The 16,126-nt window shown below is 43.8% G+C and overlaps 1 protein-coding gene and 1 long non-coding RNA gene across 9 annotated transcripts in view; both read left to right on the top strand.

The window, feature by feature from the left end:
* Positions 1-5,974, top strand: part of LOC131509844 (uncharacterized) — a 38,708-nt gene extending 32,734 nt beyond the window's left edge. Inside the window, exons 2-3 of the long non-coding RNA XR_009260718.1 lie at positions 3,510-3,675; positions 5,731-5,974. This is a non-coding gene — a long non-coding RNA (uncharacterized LOC131509844). The remainder of the gene's footprint in view (positions 1-3,509; positions 3,676-5,730) is intronic.
* A 1,945-nt stretch (positions 5,975-7,919) lies between these two features.
* MTMR14 (myotubularin related protein 14) overlaps positions 7,920-16,126 on the top strand; it is a 44,837-nt gene continuing 36,630 nt past the window's right edge. For 4 of the 8 annotated variants that reach the window (XM_058726070.1, XM_058726068.1, XM_058726074.1 and 1 more), the window contains exons 1-3: positions 7,921-8,214; positions 10,350-10,498; positions 15,476-15,584. In XM_058726070.1, the coding sequence (XP_058582053.1) occupies positions 8,059-8,214; positions 10,350-10,498; positions 15,476-15,584 (414 nt within the window). In that variant the 5' untranslated portion in view covers positions 7,921-8,058. Of the gene's footprint in view, positions 8,215-10,349; positions 10,499-15,475; positions 15,585-16,126 lie in introns of all 8 variants that reach the window. The other 4 variants (XM_058726073.1, XM_058726072.1, XM_058726069.1 and 1 more) reach the window with 3 other exon arrangements.

Here is a 16,126-nt window from a genome sequence, read left to right as displayed (position 1 = left end):
AACTGTTAAGTATTTATACACATGGTACAGGGTCCTCCATTGGTACTCTTGTCCCAGGTTCTGCACATGTTCTGGGTAAAGCTTCTAGCGGGTTTTTCTGCTTTCACCCTCACTCCAAATCTATTCTCCACATGGAAGCCAGACCATAATTGTTCCAAACAGGTAGAGTCCATGTCACCCCCCGAACCACCCCCCCTCCCCCCCGCTGGAACCTCTCCAGCAGCTCCTCCTTGTCATTTAAATAAATTCTGAATTCCCAGCTTAAGCCTCCAAGCCCACCCTTTCATGAGCTGACTGTTCCCATCTCTCCTACCACTGATCAGCCCTTCTCACCCTCAGCCTTGCCTCTCCAGCTCCCAAAAGCACCCCTTCTCCTTCTCAAACACAGTAAGTTCACTCCTGCCTCAGGATCTTTTCTCTGGCTGTTTCTCCACCCAGAAGGATCTTCACAGATCTTCATGCAGCTCATTCTTTCTCATTATTTAGGTCTCAGTTCAAAAGTTGCCTCCCTCCTGGGGGGTCTGGCTGGCTCAGTGGTACAGCGTGCAGACTCTTGATCTCAGAGGCCTCAGAGTTAAGCCCCATGTTGGGCGTGGAGCCTACAATAAACAAACAAGCAAACAAACAATAAAGTAAAATAAAGTAAAATAAAATAAAATAATAAAAAGTTGCCCCCTTAGAAAGGCTTTGATTTTTTTTCTTCCCACGTGTACTGAGCAATTACTGTGTGCCTGGCACTGTACCAGGTGCTCTATAGGTAAGCCATTTAAATCTTCCAACAACGTAATGAGGCAGGTGCTTTATTAGCTCAGAGAGATCAAGTGACTTGCTCAAGGTCACACAGCTGAGAATTGGTGGTGCTGGGATTTGAACCCAGGCTGCTGAGCCCCATTCTTTTTTTTTTTTTTAAACGTTTTATTTTATTTTTGAGAGAGACAGAGTGTGAGTCGGGGAGGGGCAGAGAGAGAGGGAGGCACAGAATCAGAAGCAGGCTCCAGACTCTGAGCTGTCAGCACAGAGCCCAATGCAGAGTTTGAATTCACAAACCATGAGATCATGACCTGAACTGAAGTTGGTCGCTCAACTGACTGAGCCACCCAGGCGCCCCAAAATCTTTACTTATTTAAGTCATCTCTACAACCAATATAGGGCTCAAACTCACGATCCTGAGATCAAGAGTTGCACGCTCCTCTGATTGAGCCCCCAGGTGCCCCTAAATAGATCATCTTTTACAAACCTCTCCCAAATAAAATTCTAAATGAAGTTGTTATAGTTGTTGTTGTTGTTGTTGTTGTTTACCTTGAACTAACTTTGAGAATTTCACAGGGTCTCTGGAACATCTCAAAAAAGATCTGTTCGGGCGCCTGGGTGACGCAGTCGGTTGAGCGTCCGACTTCAGCCAGGTCACGATCTCGCGGTCCGTGAATTCGAGCCCCGCGTCAGGCTCTGGGCTGATGGCTGGGAGCCTGGAGCCTGTTTCCGATTCTGTGTCTCCCTCTCTCTCTGCCCCTCCCCCGTTCATGCTCTGTCTCTCTCTGTCCCAAAAAAAATAAATAAAAAACGTTGAAAAATAAATAAAATAAATAAAATAAAAAAAAAAAAAGATCTGTTCTCTCTCCCTATAAAAAGGGAAATGTTTATAATGCTTATTTGGTTTATTAAATTTTGTTTATTAATAATGCTTATTTGGTTTATTAAATAACAAAGTAAGCATGCCAAATAGGAAGTGATGTTTAACCTTCTTAGTTTATATTTGTATGGGTATGTTATTAACATAAGTGTTCCAGAACTTGTATAAAATTCCTAAAAATCTGATAGGCCCTGGTTTAATGTTACCAGTTATAATTTCAGGTTTCATCTTAAAATGTTTTGTGTCATAGAAACATGTGGTTTTGGAGTGCTGGTGGGGGTCTGGATCTGACGGCCAAAAAAGAATTTTTGAGATGTCTTTGGTGCAAAAAGGTGATTTTATTAAAGCAGGGGGACAGGACCCATGGACAGAAAGAACTGCACTGGGGTTGTGAGGAGTGACTGATTATATACTATGGATTTGGGGGAGGTCAAGGCAAAAGGGAAGTTTTTGAAAGGACTTCCATATGCAAGAGCTTTAGGAGCTAAAGAGGGCTCCTAAGATACTGGAGGCCTAGCTATTGTCAAGCTAAGGTTGTTTTTCCCTCTAGCAAAGCATTAAGACAGTAGGGAGTTCCTGGAGAAGTGTTACACTCAGCCTGCCTCAAGTATTTTTCAGTGGGCTGCAGGTTATAAAGAAATTTAATTTTATTTACATTTTCTTCTTGCCTTTGGTACCTACATCACTATGGAGGGAAGGGTGATGTTAGGCTGATGTTAGGAGGCTGAGTCTATGGGTTTCTGGAGGTTAGGCTATTGATAAGATTGCCTTAGATGTCTCGTAATTTACTAAGACATATGTAAACTGATGGAGACTCAGGTCCTGCATGACTGTGATCTCTATGACTTAACTGTTTGTTTTTCCGTTTCCTTTGTTCTTGGGCAGACAGGAATGCCTGAGGATCATCACACATATCCCATGGCAGGGAAGAGTTACTAGCTTGTGCTTTGCCCTCAGCTTGCCTTTGGCTCCCTCACCAGAAATAACCAAATTTCCTTGTTGATTCCATCATAATAAAGAATGATCAGGGGCGCCTGGGTGGCTCAGTCGGCTAAGCGTCTGACTTCAGCTCAGGTCATGATCTCACAGTTCATGAGTTTAAGCCCCATGTCAGGCTCTGTACTGACAGCTCAGAGCCTGGATCCTGCTTTGGATTCTGTGTCTCGCTTCTCTGACCCTCCCCTGCTCACACTCTATCTGTCTCTCTCAAAAATGAATAAACTTAAAAAAAAAAAAAAGAATCTTCAGATCTTTAAGCATGGATATTTTTAAGTCTTTTGTCATTTGCACTCTAATGCTTTTGCAGAAGTGAGTTTCATGGAAAGGACCCCACCAAGTATTCTTGACCATTGACACCACTGCCAAATTATTGTTAGAAATAAGCCCATCGACCCAATCAAAGGAGGGATGCAAAGACTCGGAGCACAGTGAAGTGAGGTTTTAATCAATGTTCTTGCAAGAGCAGTGTCTGGTGGATAGGCACACTCGGGGAAGTTACAGCAATTTATTTCCTAGTATGCAAGTCCCTCCTCTGGTTCATTATTGGCTGATACTACAGAGGTTTACAGCCTTACCCAGATGTCACCTATGCCCATGTAAGGCAAAAAGCTGTATGATTGGAGTAAATGTATATTCCCTGAGGTGATGCAGAGACTCCTCCCTTTGTTCTTTCACAGATGCCCATTGCAAAGCCAACAAAAATAAGCCCATGAAACAGGGGAAAAAGGACCAGGAGGTGAAGTGTCTAAGGGCTTGGGACTTCATTGTGGTGGGTGGGGTTTATACATATTTCCAATAGGTTGTAAACCTACTAGTAACTAGACAGCACAGCTTTTATTTGGTATTTCTGAAAGCTAATCTTCTCTCTTACTTCTCACAGGTATCAAAAGTTGGGTGCATATTTCACAACTGAAGAAGGCCACATCTGACATTTGGCCCTGCGTGAATGCTAAAGACCTCAAAATCAAATTGACTAGAAGGAGAAGTAGCTGAAATCAAGGTAGACTGCTTTTTCCCAAGAAGTTAGATTGATGAGGGAGCATAAGGTAAGCTGACCTCCTTCCCCCACCCCAGGGGGGGATAGTGTGGCATTTCTCAGGCACTCCTGGCTGCCCTAAAGCTAAGAGAAGGAGAAGACAAATGATTAACTGATAAGAGATCACAGTCAAATAGGACCTGACCCTCCATCAGTCTTAGTATATTATGAGAAAAAGGCAATCTTACCAATAGCCTAACCTCCAGAAACCCATAGACTCAGTTTCCTGGAGCCCCAACATTACCCTCCCCTTCATAGTGATGTGAGGAACAAAGGCAAGAAGGAAATGGTAGGTGAAATTAAATTACTTTGTAACCTGTAACCCATTGACAAGTACTTGAGACAGGCAGAGAATAGCATTTTTCTAGGAACTCCAAGTCCATAGTATATATAATCAGTCACTCCTCACAACCCATGGGTCCTGACCCCACGCTTTAATAATATCACCTTTTTGCACCAAAGACATCTCAAGAATTCTTTCTTGGCCGTCAGCTCTGGCCCCTCACCACTCCAAAACTGCATCAGGATCTAAGACATTTCTTTCCATTCCTCTTTCCCTTTCTGACCATTCTTTTCCTAATTCTTACAGTATAAAGGTCTTTATTATGGTGTCTTTCTTGGATCAGATGGCTCCCCCAATGTAGGGCAACAATCAGGTGGAAGTTGGTTGTACTGGTCATGAAAGGATTAACTCAAGGCAAAACAAAGGAGATAAAAGTTTATTGAATACACCACAAGGAAGCAGCAGGTAGGACATCAGAGGAGAGACTGTCTACAATGAGACAGTGGGTGGGGATTGTTTTTAAAGGAGGAAGGTGAGGAAGTCTGGTGATCTATGGAATTTTCCCATTTTTGTTTAACTGTGTCTGGTAGTAAGTAGCCCATTGCGTAGTTAGGGTCTATGGATCTTTTGAAGTGGGTCCTCTGATGGGCCAGTCTGTATTCAGCCAGAGGGTCACCGTGGGCCATTTCTACATTCCATTTTTCAAGTCTGTTTGCCTAAAAGCAGCCTCTACATTTTGATTCTTTTCTTTACCTTTTACCTTCTCCTGGCCTGTAAAGACAATGCCACTGTGCACATATCTCAGGCCATTATAAAGGAAGGTAAATCAACTGTTGGATTTGCTATGCTGCTGGTAATCCTATATAGTTCTTTCTGCTTGTGACAAACTTCTTCCTGATTTCCAATGCCTCAGTTTCTCCAGAACAATGTTGCTAGATAAACACCTCTGGGGAAGTGGAGACATGTGAAATACACAAAATACGTAAACAAGTCAACTGGCTTAAAGAAGTATCTTCAGGGGTGCCTGGGTGGCTCAGTCAGTTAAGTGTCCGACTCTTCATCTTGGCTCAGGTCATGATCTTGCAGTTCGTGGGTTCGGGCCCTGCATTGGGTCTCACATTGGGTTCTGTGCTGATGGTGTGGAGCCTGCTTGGGATTCTCTCTCTCCCTCTTGTCTGCCCCTACCCTTGTCTCTCTCAAAATAAATAAATAAATTTAAAAATTAAAAAAAAAAGAAGTAAGAAGTATCCTCAATATTCTAGCTGCTTTAGATCATGAATATTGTTTGGCTGGTAATAATTACTATTGTCTCCCTACACGCTACATTCTCTCAAAGTTTTAAATGCATGTGTGCAGCCATTGGTCATCCACAAAATGATCTCTCTCCAACTGGAATGACAACAGAGAACAGAAGGATGAAACCAGTTCCAAGAATACAATCCTGACATCATCTCTTATGTATATTATACTGAGACCTGTAGAGACAATGGTAACTAAGAGTCACACTAATACTGATTTTTTTTTTTTTTAAATCAAACCATTCAGGGAATGATCAAAAAAGGGGAAGGGGGAATCAATTTTTAGGCCCAAGGTACAGTCATTCCTGCCTGGGGTACCAGGTTAACAAACTGAAACTCAGATAACTTTCATGTCCCTGTAAATACTCTGCTTGACCAGAAACACATTAGATTTAGCCAATCCCCAAATGCCAAGCCTGAAAGAGGACTGCAACTCTCTCCATTTTGACTTCAAACTTCTAATTGATTAAATTCTTCTTTCCAGTTTATTACACAACTCAAGCAAAAGACCCTGCAGACAAAGTATCCACTTATGGGAACCAAAACTACCTCCTGAAGCAGTAAGGACTGCCCTGAGCCAGCCAGATCCCACCCATGACAATGCTGGACCACACCTTTACTGCCTTAGGTACCCACCGAACTTTGTCCCACATTTTCCTTATATAAACCTGGAAATACTTTCAGCACTTCGAGAGTCTTTGAGATCTTTGAGATGCTAGTCCGCTGTCTTCCCCTCAATGAAATAAATTCCTCTCTTGTTTCACTACTACTCATTGCTTTGCCTTTAGATTTTGTCAGCAGTGAGTGGATAAACCTGGTCTGTTTAGGACCCCCACAGACAGGTGCCCTTGCATCCCTGTGCCCCGGCTACCGGCCAACTCTGGGCTCTATACTTCCTTCCTTCTTTCTTATTTATTTTCTATTTTTTCTCTTCCTTGTTACTTATTCTTTATTCTATAAAATCTTCCTGCCTCCTGCCCCATTTTGCAGTTCTCTGGACCTTGGGAACAGAGACTACAGCTTCATGAGGTACTAAATACGGTTTGTTTGTATTACCGGTTAAAAAGAAACAATAAGAACTCCAAATGGAGTCGGTTTTGCTTAGCATCATCAAGACTTAAAGCCTAACCTAGTTGGAGTTTCAGCTTCTCCCAGGGGTGGAATTTTGAACCAATTATTCGGCAATTTCCTAGTCAGTACTAGTGAGGTAATCTGCACGATAAGACCCTTTGTCTTCCCCTAAGGAAAGGTAAACTTGGCTGAAATGTTCAACTCTTTTAACTTCCTTGCCCCATCTTCCTTCTGACTATAAAATCCTTCCATTTTGTACAGTTCCCTTGAGCGCCTTTCTACTTGCTACCTGGTATGCTGCCAGGTTCATGAATGGTTGAATAACGCCAAATTTACTTCGTTGAATTTTGTTTTTTTAACACACCTAAGTTGTCTTTTTAAAAAAATCATTTTTGGGGGCGCCTGGGTGACTGGGTCGGTTGGGCTTCCGACTTCGGCTGGGGTCATGATTTCACAGTTCGTGGGTTTGGTTCCCACGACGGGCTCTGTGCTGACAGCTCAGAGCCTGGAGCCTGCTTCGGATTCTGTGCCTCCCTCTCTCTCTGCCCCTCCCCCATTCACATTCTGTCTGTGTCTCTCAAAAATGAATAAACGTTAAAAAATTTTTTTAAAAATTAAAAAATAAAAAATCAATTTTTAAAAATTTTTAAATGTTTATTTTTGAGAGAGAGACAAAGTGTGAGCAGGAGAGGGGCGGGGGGCACAGAATCTGAAGAAGGCTCCAGGCTCTGAGGTGTCAGCACAGAGCCCAATGATGCAGGGCTTGAACCTGTGAACCACGAAATCATGACCTGAGCTGAAGTCAGACACTTAACCCACTGAGCCACCCAAATGCCCCCTCAAAAAAATCATTTTGTAACAGTGATAATCTGTTAGAGATGAATACTATGTATAGTATAATCTCTGTATAGAGATGAACTATTCACCCATGAAGTAATGAGATTTGCTACAAAATTATTCTACTGAATGAGGAAAGATTGATTAAGCAATCGTTTGGTTTATGTTGATTATTGCTGAAACTGACGAATGAATACATGAGGGGGTCATTATACTATTCTCGCCACTTCTTTGAATGTTTCAAATATTCCATTAACAAAAAAAAGAAAAAAGAATATGGTGCTTTTCAATTATAGAATTTTAACACAGTTATGACTCCTGTTTCCTTTGATAAAATGGGTTGACTATAGGAGCATTATAATCACAGGGACGTTTTGAGGAGCAGTGCAAAAAGAAGTGCCTTATGAAATGCTGTTTTATTATTACTTACTATGATTACTATGATTGCCAACACTAACTAGTTGCCTTCAAGCGTTCCCTCTTCCTCTTCCTGCAATGGTTTATTCCAGTCTTCCTCTTCTTTCCCATAGTTCCTTCCTCCTCGTTCCCGTACTAACATCCCTCCCGCAGCCTCAGTGGTTTAGCCCGGCTTCCCCAGGGGAAACCCCGAGGGGCGGAGCAAGAGGGATCTAGGAGTAGCCCCGGCTACCTCTCCCTAGACCACTTGGATCGCTCCGCATTTGGAGGTGGGCCGGTAATCACGGGGCAGGGCGCGAGTCCCGGGCTCGGATTGGCCAGGGCCGAAGTAAACATCCGGCAGGGTGGGGCGGGGCCGGAAGTGGAAAGGGAAGGCGGCGGCTGAGGCTGTTCGGGAGGTTTCGGAGTTGGTGCCTCCAGGTGCCATGGGCAGGGTTGAGGCGCGCTGAGGGGTCGTGGGGTGCTGAAGGGGAAGCAGGGCTGGGCCATGGCCGGCGCTAGGGCAGCCGCTGCCGCCTCAGCGGGGCCCTCGGCTTCTTCGGGCAACCCGCCGCCTCAGGAGCCAGGGCTCGGGGAGCTGCTGGAGGAATTCTCCCGGACTCAGTACCGGGCCAAGGACTGTAGCGGGACGGGCGGCTCAAAGGTGAGTTCGAAGGTGTGATAAGCACAAAGAGAAGTTCCTAGGTTTGGGAAGTTACAGACGGAAAGGCTGAGGTCAGGGATCAGAGGAAGGAGAGCGGGAAGTTCCCGGGGTCTGGACCTGGAGAGTAAGGGTCGGGTTTAAAAACCGGAAAAGAAGGAACTGGGCACACAATGAGGCAAGAAAGGACGTCCTTTGGTTTGAAACAAGGGGTTTGGAGGTCAGAGCTGAGGGACCATGTTCAGAGATTAGAGAGGTGAAGGTGAGGAGGGTTGTTCCCGTGTATCAGATGTGGGTACAAAAGCCCCCAGGTTTAAATGGTCTAGAGGATTTCTTCTGGTCAGAGGTCAGAGTGGAACCGAGACAAGAACCGGGTGTGTTGCTTCCTTATACAGGCTTAGCGTGACTTTAGACTTAAGCTCATCCCTTTCCTCCCCCTAGCAGGAAAACAGCCCACACTGTCTCTATTCCTTTATCAAAAGCCAGTCTCAGTTCCTCTTTTTTCTCCCCTTGGGATTCCCTTTAGTCTCCTTATTGCCAGATCTGGAAGGCATCCAGTCTAGTAAGGCCATTCCCATCCTAGGTACTGTTTGACAGTCAAACAGGAATCTTGGGAATCCTCCTCTTAGTCCCCACGTGCTGTTGGTAAGTTTAATATCAGGCTTTCTAGTGGGTTCTGTTCCATTCTGAGCCATGGAACTTAGGGAACCGCTGGAGCATACTGCACTTGGCATCATTCTATTCTCTGGAGTAACCAAGGGTTAATGTAATCAGTAATGATGGGACTTCCCCACTCTCCAAACAACAAAGTGTTTTTCAGAGCTTAGCCTGAGGACCACCTGTTTCAGCATTCTTTGTTTGTTTTTAACTTTATTTATTTTGAGAGAGAGCATGCAAATGAGGGTAGGGGCAGAGAGAGAGAATCCCAAGCAGGCTCTACACTGTCAGCACAGAGCTGCATGCAGGGCTCAAACCCACGAACCATGAGATCATGACCTGAACTGAAGTCGGACATTTAACTGACAACCGCCCAGGTGTCCCTGTTTTTTTTAATTGTTTTCATTTGGATAAATAAACTTTGGTCTGTGAGTTTTTATTTTTTACTTTATTTTCTTAAAGTTTATTTATTTTTGAGAGAGAGAGTTGAGTGAGAGCACGAGTGGGAGAGGAGCACAGGAGGGAGAGAGAATCCCAAGCAGGCTCCATGCTGTCAGCACAGAGCTGGATGTGGGACTTTATCGACGATCCTGGGATCATTACCTGAGCCAAAATCAAGAGTCGGACACTTAACAGCCACCCAGGTGCCCGTTTCAGCATTGTTAAAAATAAAGGTTCCTTGCTCCCATCTATTTCTACTGAGTCAGAATTTCTGAGGGTGGCAACTTGGAATTTGCATTTTTAAATAGGTTTCATCATGATCCTTATGTATCTTAAAATTTGAGAATTCCTCATCTAAGCCACTATCAGTTTTTTCCTCTTCCATCTTATACCCCTGAAGATTAGAGTGGTTATGAATTAGACCTGACTTTCACGACATCTGGCCTTAAAGCCTCTCCAAGATTCCTGATCTCTTGTTGACTTCTCAAGATATTACATGTCTTATGCCTTTTTTCTAGTGGACCTTTCCCCGAACTAAACAAGAACAGTTTTAAGAGAAGCTCTTCCTTCTATTTGACAAATAAAATAGAGTGTAGGGAGATAGCCTTGTGTGTAGCTTTTACTCATTACAACAACTAGAATGTCTAGGTACTTGTCTGTGGCTGTAGAATGGGGAATAATCTGGAGCCAAGGGAAGAAAATGGATTAGTGCTAAAGTAACCTAGAGCAAGAGTTCTTTATATTTTATGGATTGTGGACCCCCTTGAAAATCTCATGAAAACTGTAATCCTTTCCTTGGAATGCTTAACAGTTTCACTGCAACACTGCGGGGCTTAGAGACCCTCCCAAAGCATACTGCATATAGATTAATGAAATACACATCAGGGCCTGTGTCCCAGCAAAGTGTCTCTTCCAGGCATTGAATAATAATCACTGAGGCACATGTCATTCCCAGTGACCTGTCCAGGTCACGAACTGTCTAATTCTCATACTCAGAATCCCAGAATATTCTTTATGCTCAGGTGTCCTCCTCTGTGCAGGTTGAGCGCATTGAGAAGAGATGTCTGGAGCTGTTTGGCCGAGACTACTGTTACAGTGTGATCCAAAATGTGAATGGGGATATCTGTGGCCACTACCCCCAGCACATCGTGTTCCTGGAGTATGAAAGTTCTGAGAAGGAGAAAGACACGTGAGCATCATGTAACTAGAGTGTGCCTGTCTGGGGAGGCTCTGACAGCTCATCCACCGAGTCAGGAAGTTTGTGACTGGGTGGGGAGCTGGGCGGGGTAAACTCACTTTCCTCAGGTTTGAAGCCTTCTTGGTGTCTTTGGTTCATTCAGGGTTTGATAAGTTAGACTGACAAAGTAGTATGGCATAGAGTGAGTGGTTGGAAGTCACAGTAGTGGACTATTTCTCCCCTACCTAGCGCTTACTGACTTAAGACAGCTTATTTCACACCTCACCTTTCTGAACCCTAGTATCCTTTTTTTAAGAGAGTATAGGTGGGAGGTATGCTGTGTCAAAGTTCTTAAGAGCACTTAACCATATGTAGAGCTTAAGAGCCTGAAGTCTGTGGTCAGACTGCTTGAGTTACACACTGGTTGTCTTTTTGTCTTTTCGTTTTCTCTTCGGCAAGTCTCTGCCTCTGTTTAGAAAGTGGCTAGTGCAATCCCTGATGATAAATGGGGCTATTACAAGCCTGGCATATTTATTGTAAGAATCAGAAATAAGAGCTACTGTTTACTGAGGGCCTACCAAGGCCTGAGTGCTTTCTGTGGGGTAACAACAGGTGAAACAAAAACAGATATATAAGGCACCTGCCACAGGATACAACCTGTAGGCTGTTTGACACTAATAAATAATCACAGCCTGGAGGCTCCAGGAAATGCTTTATGTTGATCTCTAAGTTTGTTCCCCTAGTTTCCGTGCTTGCTGCTGATTTTAAGAGAATCCAGGAACTGTTGTTCACAGGATCTGTGAAAGCACGGCCCTGTAGGTGCGATATTATGATGAGTGCTATAGTAGAGTCATGCTGTGCAGTGTGGCAGGCCCTCGCTATTCAAAGTGTCCCTTCAGTGCACCCAGGAACTGGCTGGAGACTGAATCTTTGGCCCCAGAGCCACTGAATCAAAATCACAGCCTAACAAGATGCCCTAGTGATTTGGATGCACATTAAAGTTTGAGAAGTGCTTCTGCAGACAAACCAGGGAGAATGGTTAATTCTGCCTGGAATGTGTGTGTTTGGGAAGAACCCATGGTAGAGAGCCTCTTCAGCTGGAACTAGAAGGATGAGTCGCAGTTCTGACACGTCCTAAAGGACCAATTTGTATATGGTCTTGATCTTCAGGCCAAGGAGTGTGGACTTGTGGGTGTTAGTGGTTTTTATTATGTTAGTATCCCCTAAAATCATAGATTTTGGGGCCCCTGAATCAGGATTTCCAGAATCTACATTCTTAGCTCCCTAGATGAATCTTATATATGCTGTAGCCTGAGAGCCACTGCTATATGCCACAGGGAGTCAGAGAAGGCTTTCAAGTAGAATAACCAGGTCAGAGGCGTTTAAAGACTAAACCTTAGTTTCCTTATCTGTAAAACGTAATGTCTACTAAGTGTGCCGTCTCACGACGTTGTGGTGGGGTTCACTAAGAAAAATGAATGTGTTAGAAAAACAGATTGTATGTAGATGATAGAAACTGTATCATATCCCCAATTGTGTAGCTTAAGAACCCCAGGGATCTCTGAGCCTAAAGATTTGGGCTTTGTGATGGCTCCGTTATACATGGTTTCTGTCTCTTCATAACTTCTTTCAGAATTAGGTAGACTCACCATCTATAAACCCTTATGCTAAAGTTTCTGAACAAGATCTCTTTTTCCTTGCCCTCACCCTCCTCTCCACCCCCTTCACTTTTGGCTGGTGGTTTTACCTTGGTGCCCTGATGGCATTCTGGTATTAAGCTCAGTTGTAGTCAGGATGGTGCTTCTCCAAGCAGACTCTGAGTGAATCACCTGGGGCTTTAGTTATAATGCAAAATCTGATTCAGTAGGTCTGACTGGGGCCTGAGCTCCTGCATTTTCTCACCAGCTGCCAGGTGATACCAGACCACCCTGTAGTAGCAGTGCATTAAGGAACTCAGTCTTGGTGACCTCACAGAAGCTTTTCCTGGAAGGAAACCAGTTCAGTGCTGACTCAGTCTAGCCCTTAAAGAAGAGGAAACTAATAATGTGTGTTGAGTGCCTACTGTTTGGCAGGTGTTAGGGTTCCACACAGTAGCTCACTCAAGTCCTGCACCTACTCAGTGAAGTAGGTAGTATCACTTCCCATTCATTGTACAGAAGAGAAAGTTAAAACCCAGAGAAGTAACTTGCCTTTGCCTGAGATCACAGAAGTGGTAAGCAGGATGGGTTTAAAATCTGTGTCTTCCTCACTCTGCTGTGTCCATCTGTCTGCCTTTTCTTTCTGTCACCACCACACTTCTTCCACCAGCAGGGTCTCCCCTTCTAGGCCAGGGCCGTGGTGGTATATTCATAACCCTCAAGGAGTTACTGGAGTTTGTTTTACTTTTTACTCCTTCTAAGGCCTTGAATTCTGAGTGGGCAGTGCTGTTGAATTGAAGAGAAGGCAGTACATGCACATTCAGATGAGAGGAAGCAGAATTTTTTGTTTCTTTACATACCTGGCTTTGGTGTTAATATGACACTAATTAGACCCCATTACACAGGATAGAACTGGATTCAGGAAGCAGTTTAGTTCTGTTAATCCCCCTCCCTGGTTGAGCCCACCATCTGGGAATAGAAGCCTGGACAGGGATCTCTGAACAGCCAAGACATGTGTTTGTCAACAAGAACTCCTTGAGCTGCTGCCATGTGGCAGTCCCCAGGGATGCAGTGGAAGCCCTGCCAGATAGATGAAGTCCCTCCTCTTAGGTCTTGTGAGTAACAAAGACCAATAAATAAGCAGTGACAGTGTAACAAGAGACGGAATTAGGGGATGTACAGATGAGGCCTTGGGGGGTGGTGGTTAAGTTCTGTACCTAATTCCCATGTGGGAGGGCCTGGAGGCTACCCCACACCACCAATTCTTGGACACCAGTTGGGTGTCCTATAATTCAGCTCAATTCTGCCACTGTCTACCCAGAGATAGCATCAGATTCCACAGGTTGATAGCTCAGTCCCACAAGACCAACATAAATATACAAGCCATCATTTATTCACTCAGTTCTGAGTATCATGTGCCAGACACAGCTCACTGCTTAGCACTGTAAGAAAAAGATCCTAAGGCCAAGAGATAATAAAAATAAAAACAGGAACCACTGAGAACAGAAACTGAATCAGTTCTTTGAGTAGGAGAACCAGCAAAATAAACCACCTAGCCTAACCAGAAAAAAAGTACGCCTGCTTCTACATTAAACGACTGCCCAGAGCCCCTACGAGGGAAATACTGGTATGTTCTCCATCTTGGTTTTGTGGAGTTTGTGGAACGGATGGTCTCAACCTGGGAGAATCCAATGCAGTTTCAAGGCATTTAGAACTCAGAGGGAGCTGCTGCTGTGACTAAGTGAGATTCTGTTGCAATAGATGGTGCTGACCAGATCTGTGAAAATGGCCTGAGGCCACCAGAACGTGAGAGGAAGACTGTTGTGGACAGTATTATATGTGCTCTCTGTTTCATATTTTCCTGGCATCTAAGTTCAATTAGATTATTTTGTACTGAGGTGCCTTTTTATTTCATAGAGAAACTGAGTGAGGGGAAGTGGCAGAACTTGGTTTTCAGTGACCCATGAATTTTCTGGGGCCTGGTGGGGGGCCAGTGCCACCCTACATGCAGCTTGAAGAGCACACCAGCCTCTTCAAGTTTGCCTTTCTTCCTTTCTTCAAAAAGGGGGAAAAAAATTACAAAAGTAACATCTTAAATCAGACCTTACAGAAGAATACACCATGGGAAGTGTAAATTCTGTTCCTTTACCCCCTTGTTGTCTTCCAAGATCATCAAACTGTTGGTCCAAGTTTTTATTTGAAAACCCCTTTTTAACTTCAATTTCAGACCCCCACTTGATAGTAGTTATTTTTTTAGTAACTATGTCTTGTGAATAGATCTATGAAGACTACTAAAAAATCAGCAGTATTTCTAAAAGACTTTATTAATCCCTACAACATCCATATAGGCCTAAAAAGATACCACAGATGTGTAAGAGGCATTGAACTTACGCATTCGGAAACGGTTATTTGTATGTGTGTGCCGTGTGCCTAGAAGGATTAGGACATAGAAGGAATTAAATGCCCTCTAGGACTTGACCTGGAAGTGCAGCCCTTCTAAGGAGGGAACAGGAGTGTCTTCCCTCCCTTCTGCTCACTTGATCTACTTAGCTTCCCACTCTTTAACTTTCCTGCCTCTCATTTCTTGCACAACCAGAAGCTCTGACTGGCTGATGTGGAGTGTTTTGCTCAAGATGGGTAGGTGAGTCTTTAAGAGGAGACCCTTTTTTTTTTTTTTTAACGGGTCTACTGATTTGACATGGGTGTGCCTTGCCGGAGCTTATCTCTCAACCTGACTCCTGTTTTGGAAGTTCCCTTACCACACCCAGTGGATTAACTACTTTATTTCTCCATGCCACACATAGCTTCTTTTTACTTCCATTGCTCCAACATTACCTGCCCTGTTTGCTGTTTGGACTGTTAGAGACAATTGGGATGTTGAGGAAGTTTCAGAAGCTTATCACCATGTGAGATGTGAGCCTTCAGCTTACCCTGCCCCCTGAAAGTTCACAAAAATGGCACTATGATTTCCATACACTCCCCAGGGCACCTATTGTCCTATTATGGGAGGAAAAAGTGTACTTTAGACATGGTCAACACCCAGTTTGCTGTGTGTGTTTCTGTTTTGTATCCCATGTCTTCAAAGTAGCTCACTGTTTTTTTCATCTTAAAGCTTCTAAAATCAGGATGACTTAAATTTTAATACCTATAATACAGCATTTTTTTTCTTTTCCTGAAAAAATTTATCTGTGATCTAGAATTTAGGGATTAAAGCATTTACTAAATTCCAAATGAGTATTGACACACACATATGCAGACCTCTCATGGGGTCTTTGTGAAAACACACACACACACACACACACACAATGCCCACTTAGAAACCAGTCTGACCTGTCTCTTGCCTGTGCATTAGGTTTCAGAGCACCGTGCAAGTGAGCAAGTTGCAAGACCTCGTCAACCGTAGCAAGACAGCCAGGTGCAGAGGACGGTTTGTGTGCCCGGTGATCCTGTTCAAGGGCAAGGTAAGAACGTACCATAGCCTCACACTCTCTGAGACCTTCTTCAGGGTAACTGGCTTAATGCAAAGTGTAGGGTTGTCTTGTTCTTGGCATTTGCCAGCCCAGTGTTAGGTAATTACTGGGTGCCTGGTGCTGTGCAAAGAAGCCCAGAGAAAACAGACCAATTCTTACACCACCTTTCACGGTAGTCTATGTAGGGAAGGGATAGTCACACCAGAGTACCCCACCCTGTGTTTTGGAGACTCCCTAGGTTCATATCCTGTCTCTCTTACTTCTTTCTGTATAAGGCCTCAGTTTCCTTGTCTGTAGAAGTAGGAATGACAATCATACCTACATCAAAGGTTTATGGGGTAGATTAGATCAAGTAAGTTAATACATTGTTATGTGTTCATTCTTTCAATCATATAATATACTAAGTGTTTATTGAATGTGTATTATGTTTCAAGCCATAAGATACATCAGTGTGTAGACAGTCTTTACCCTTATGGAGCTTTTACCCTAGTGATGGTTGTTAATTTGGGTCCCCAGTGTGGTCTCATTTTACC

Source organism: Neofelis nebulosa, chromosome 4 (assembly GCF_028018385.1).
Source record: "Neofelis nebulosa isolate mNeoNeb1 chromosome 4, mNeoNeb1.pri, whole genome shotgun sequence".
NCBI classification, from domain to species: Eukaryota; Metazoa; Chordata; class Mammalia; order Carnivora; family Felidae; genus Neofelis; species Neofelis nebulosa.
Note: the sequence above shows the minus strand (reverse complement) of the source record. Positions and strands in the feature narration are given on the sequence as shown.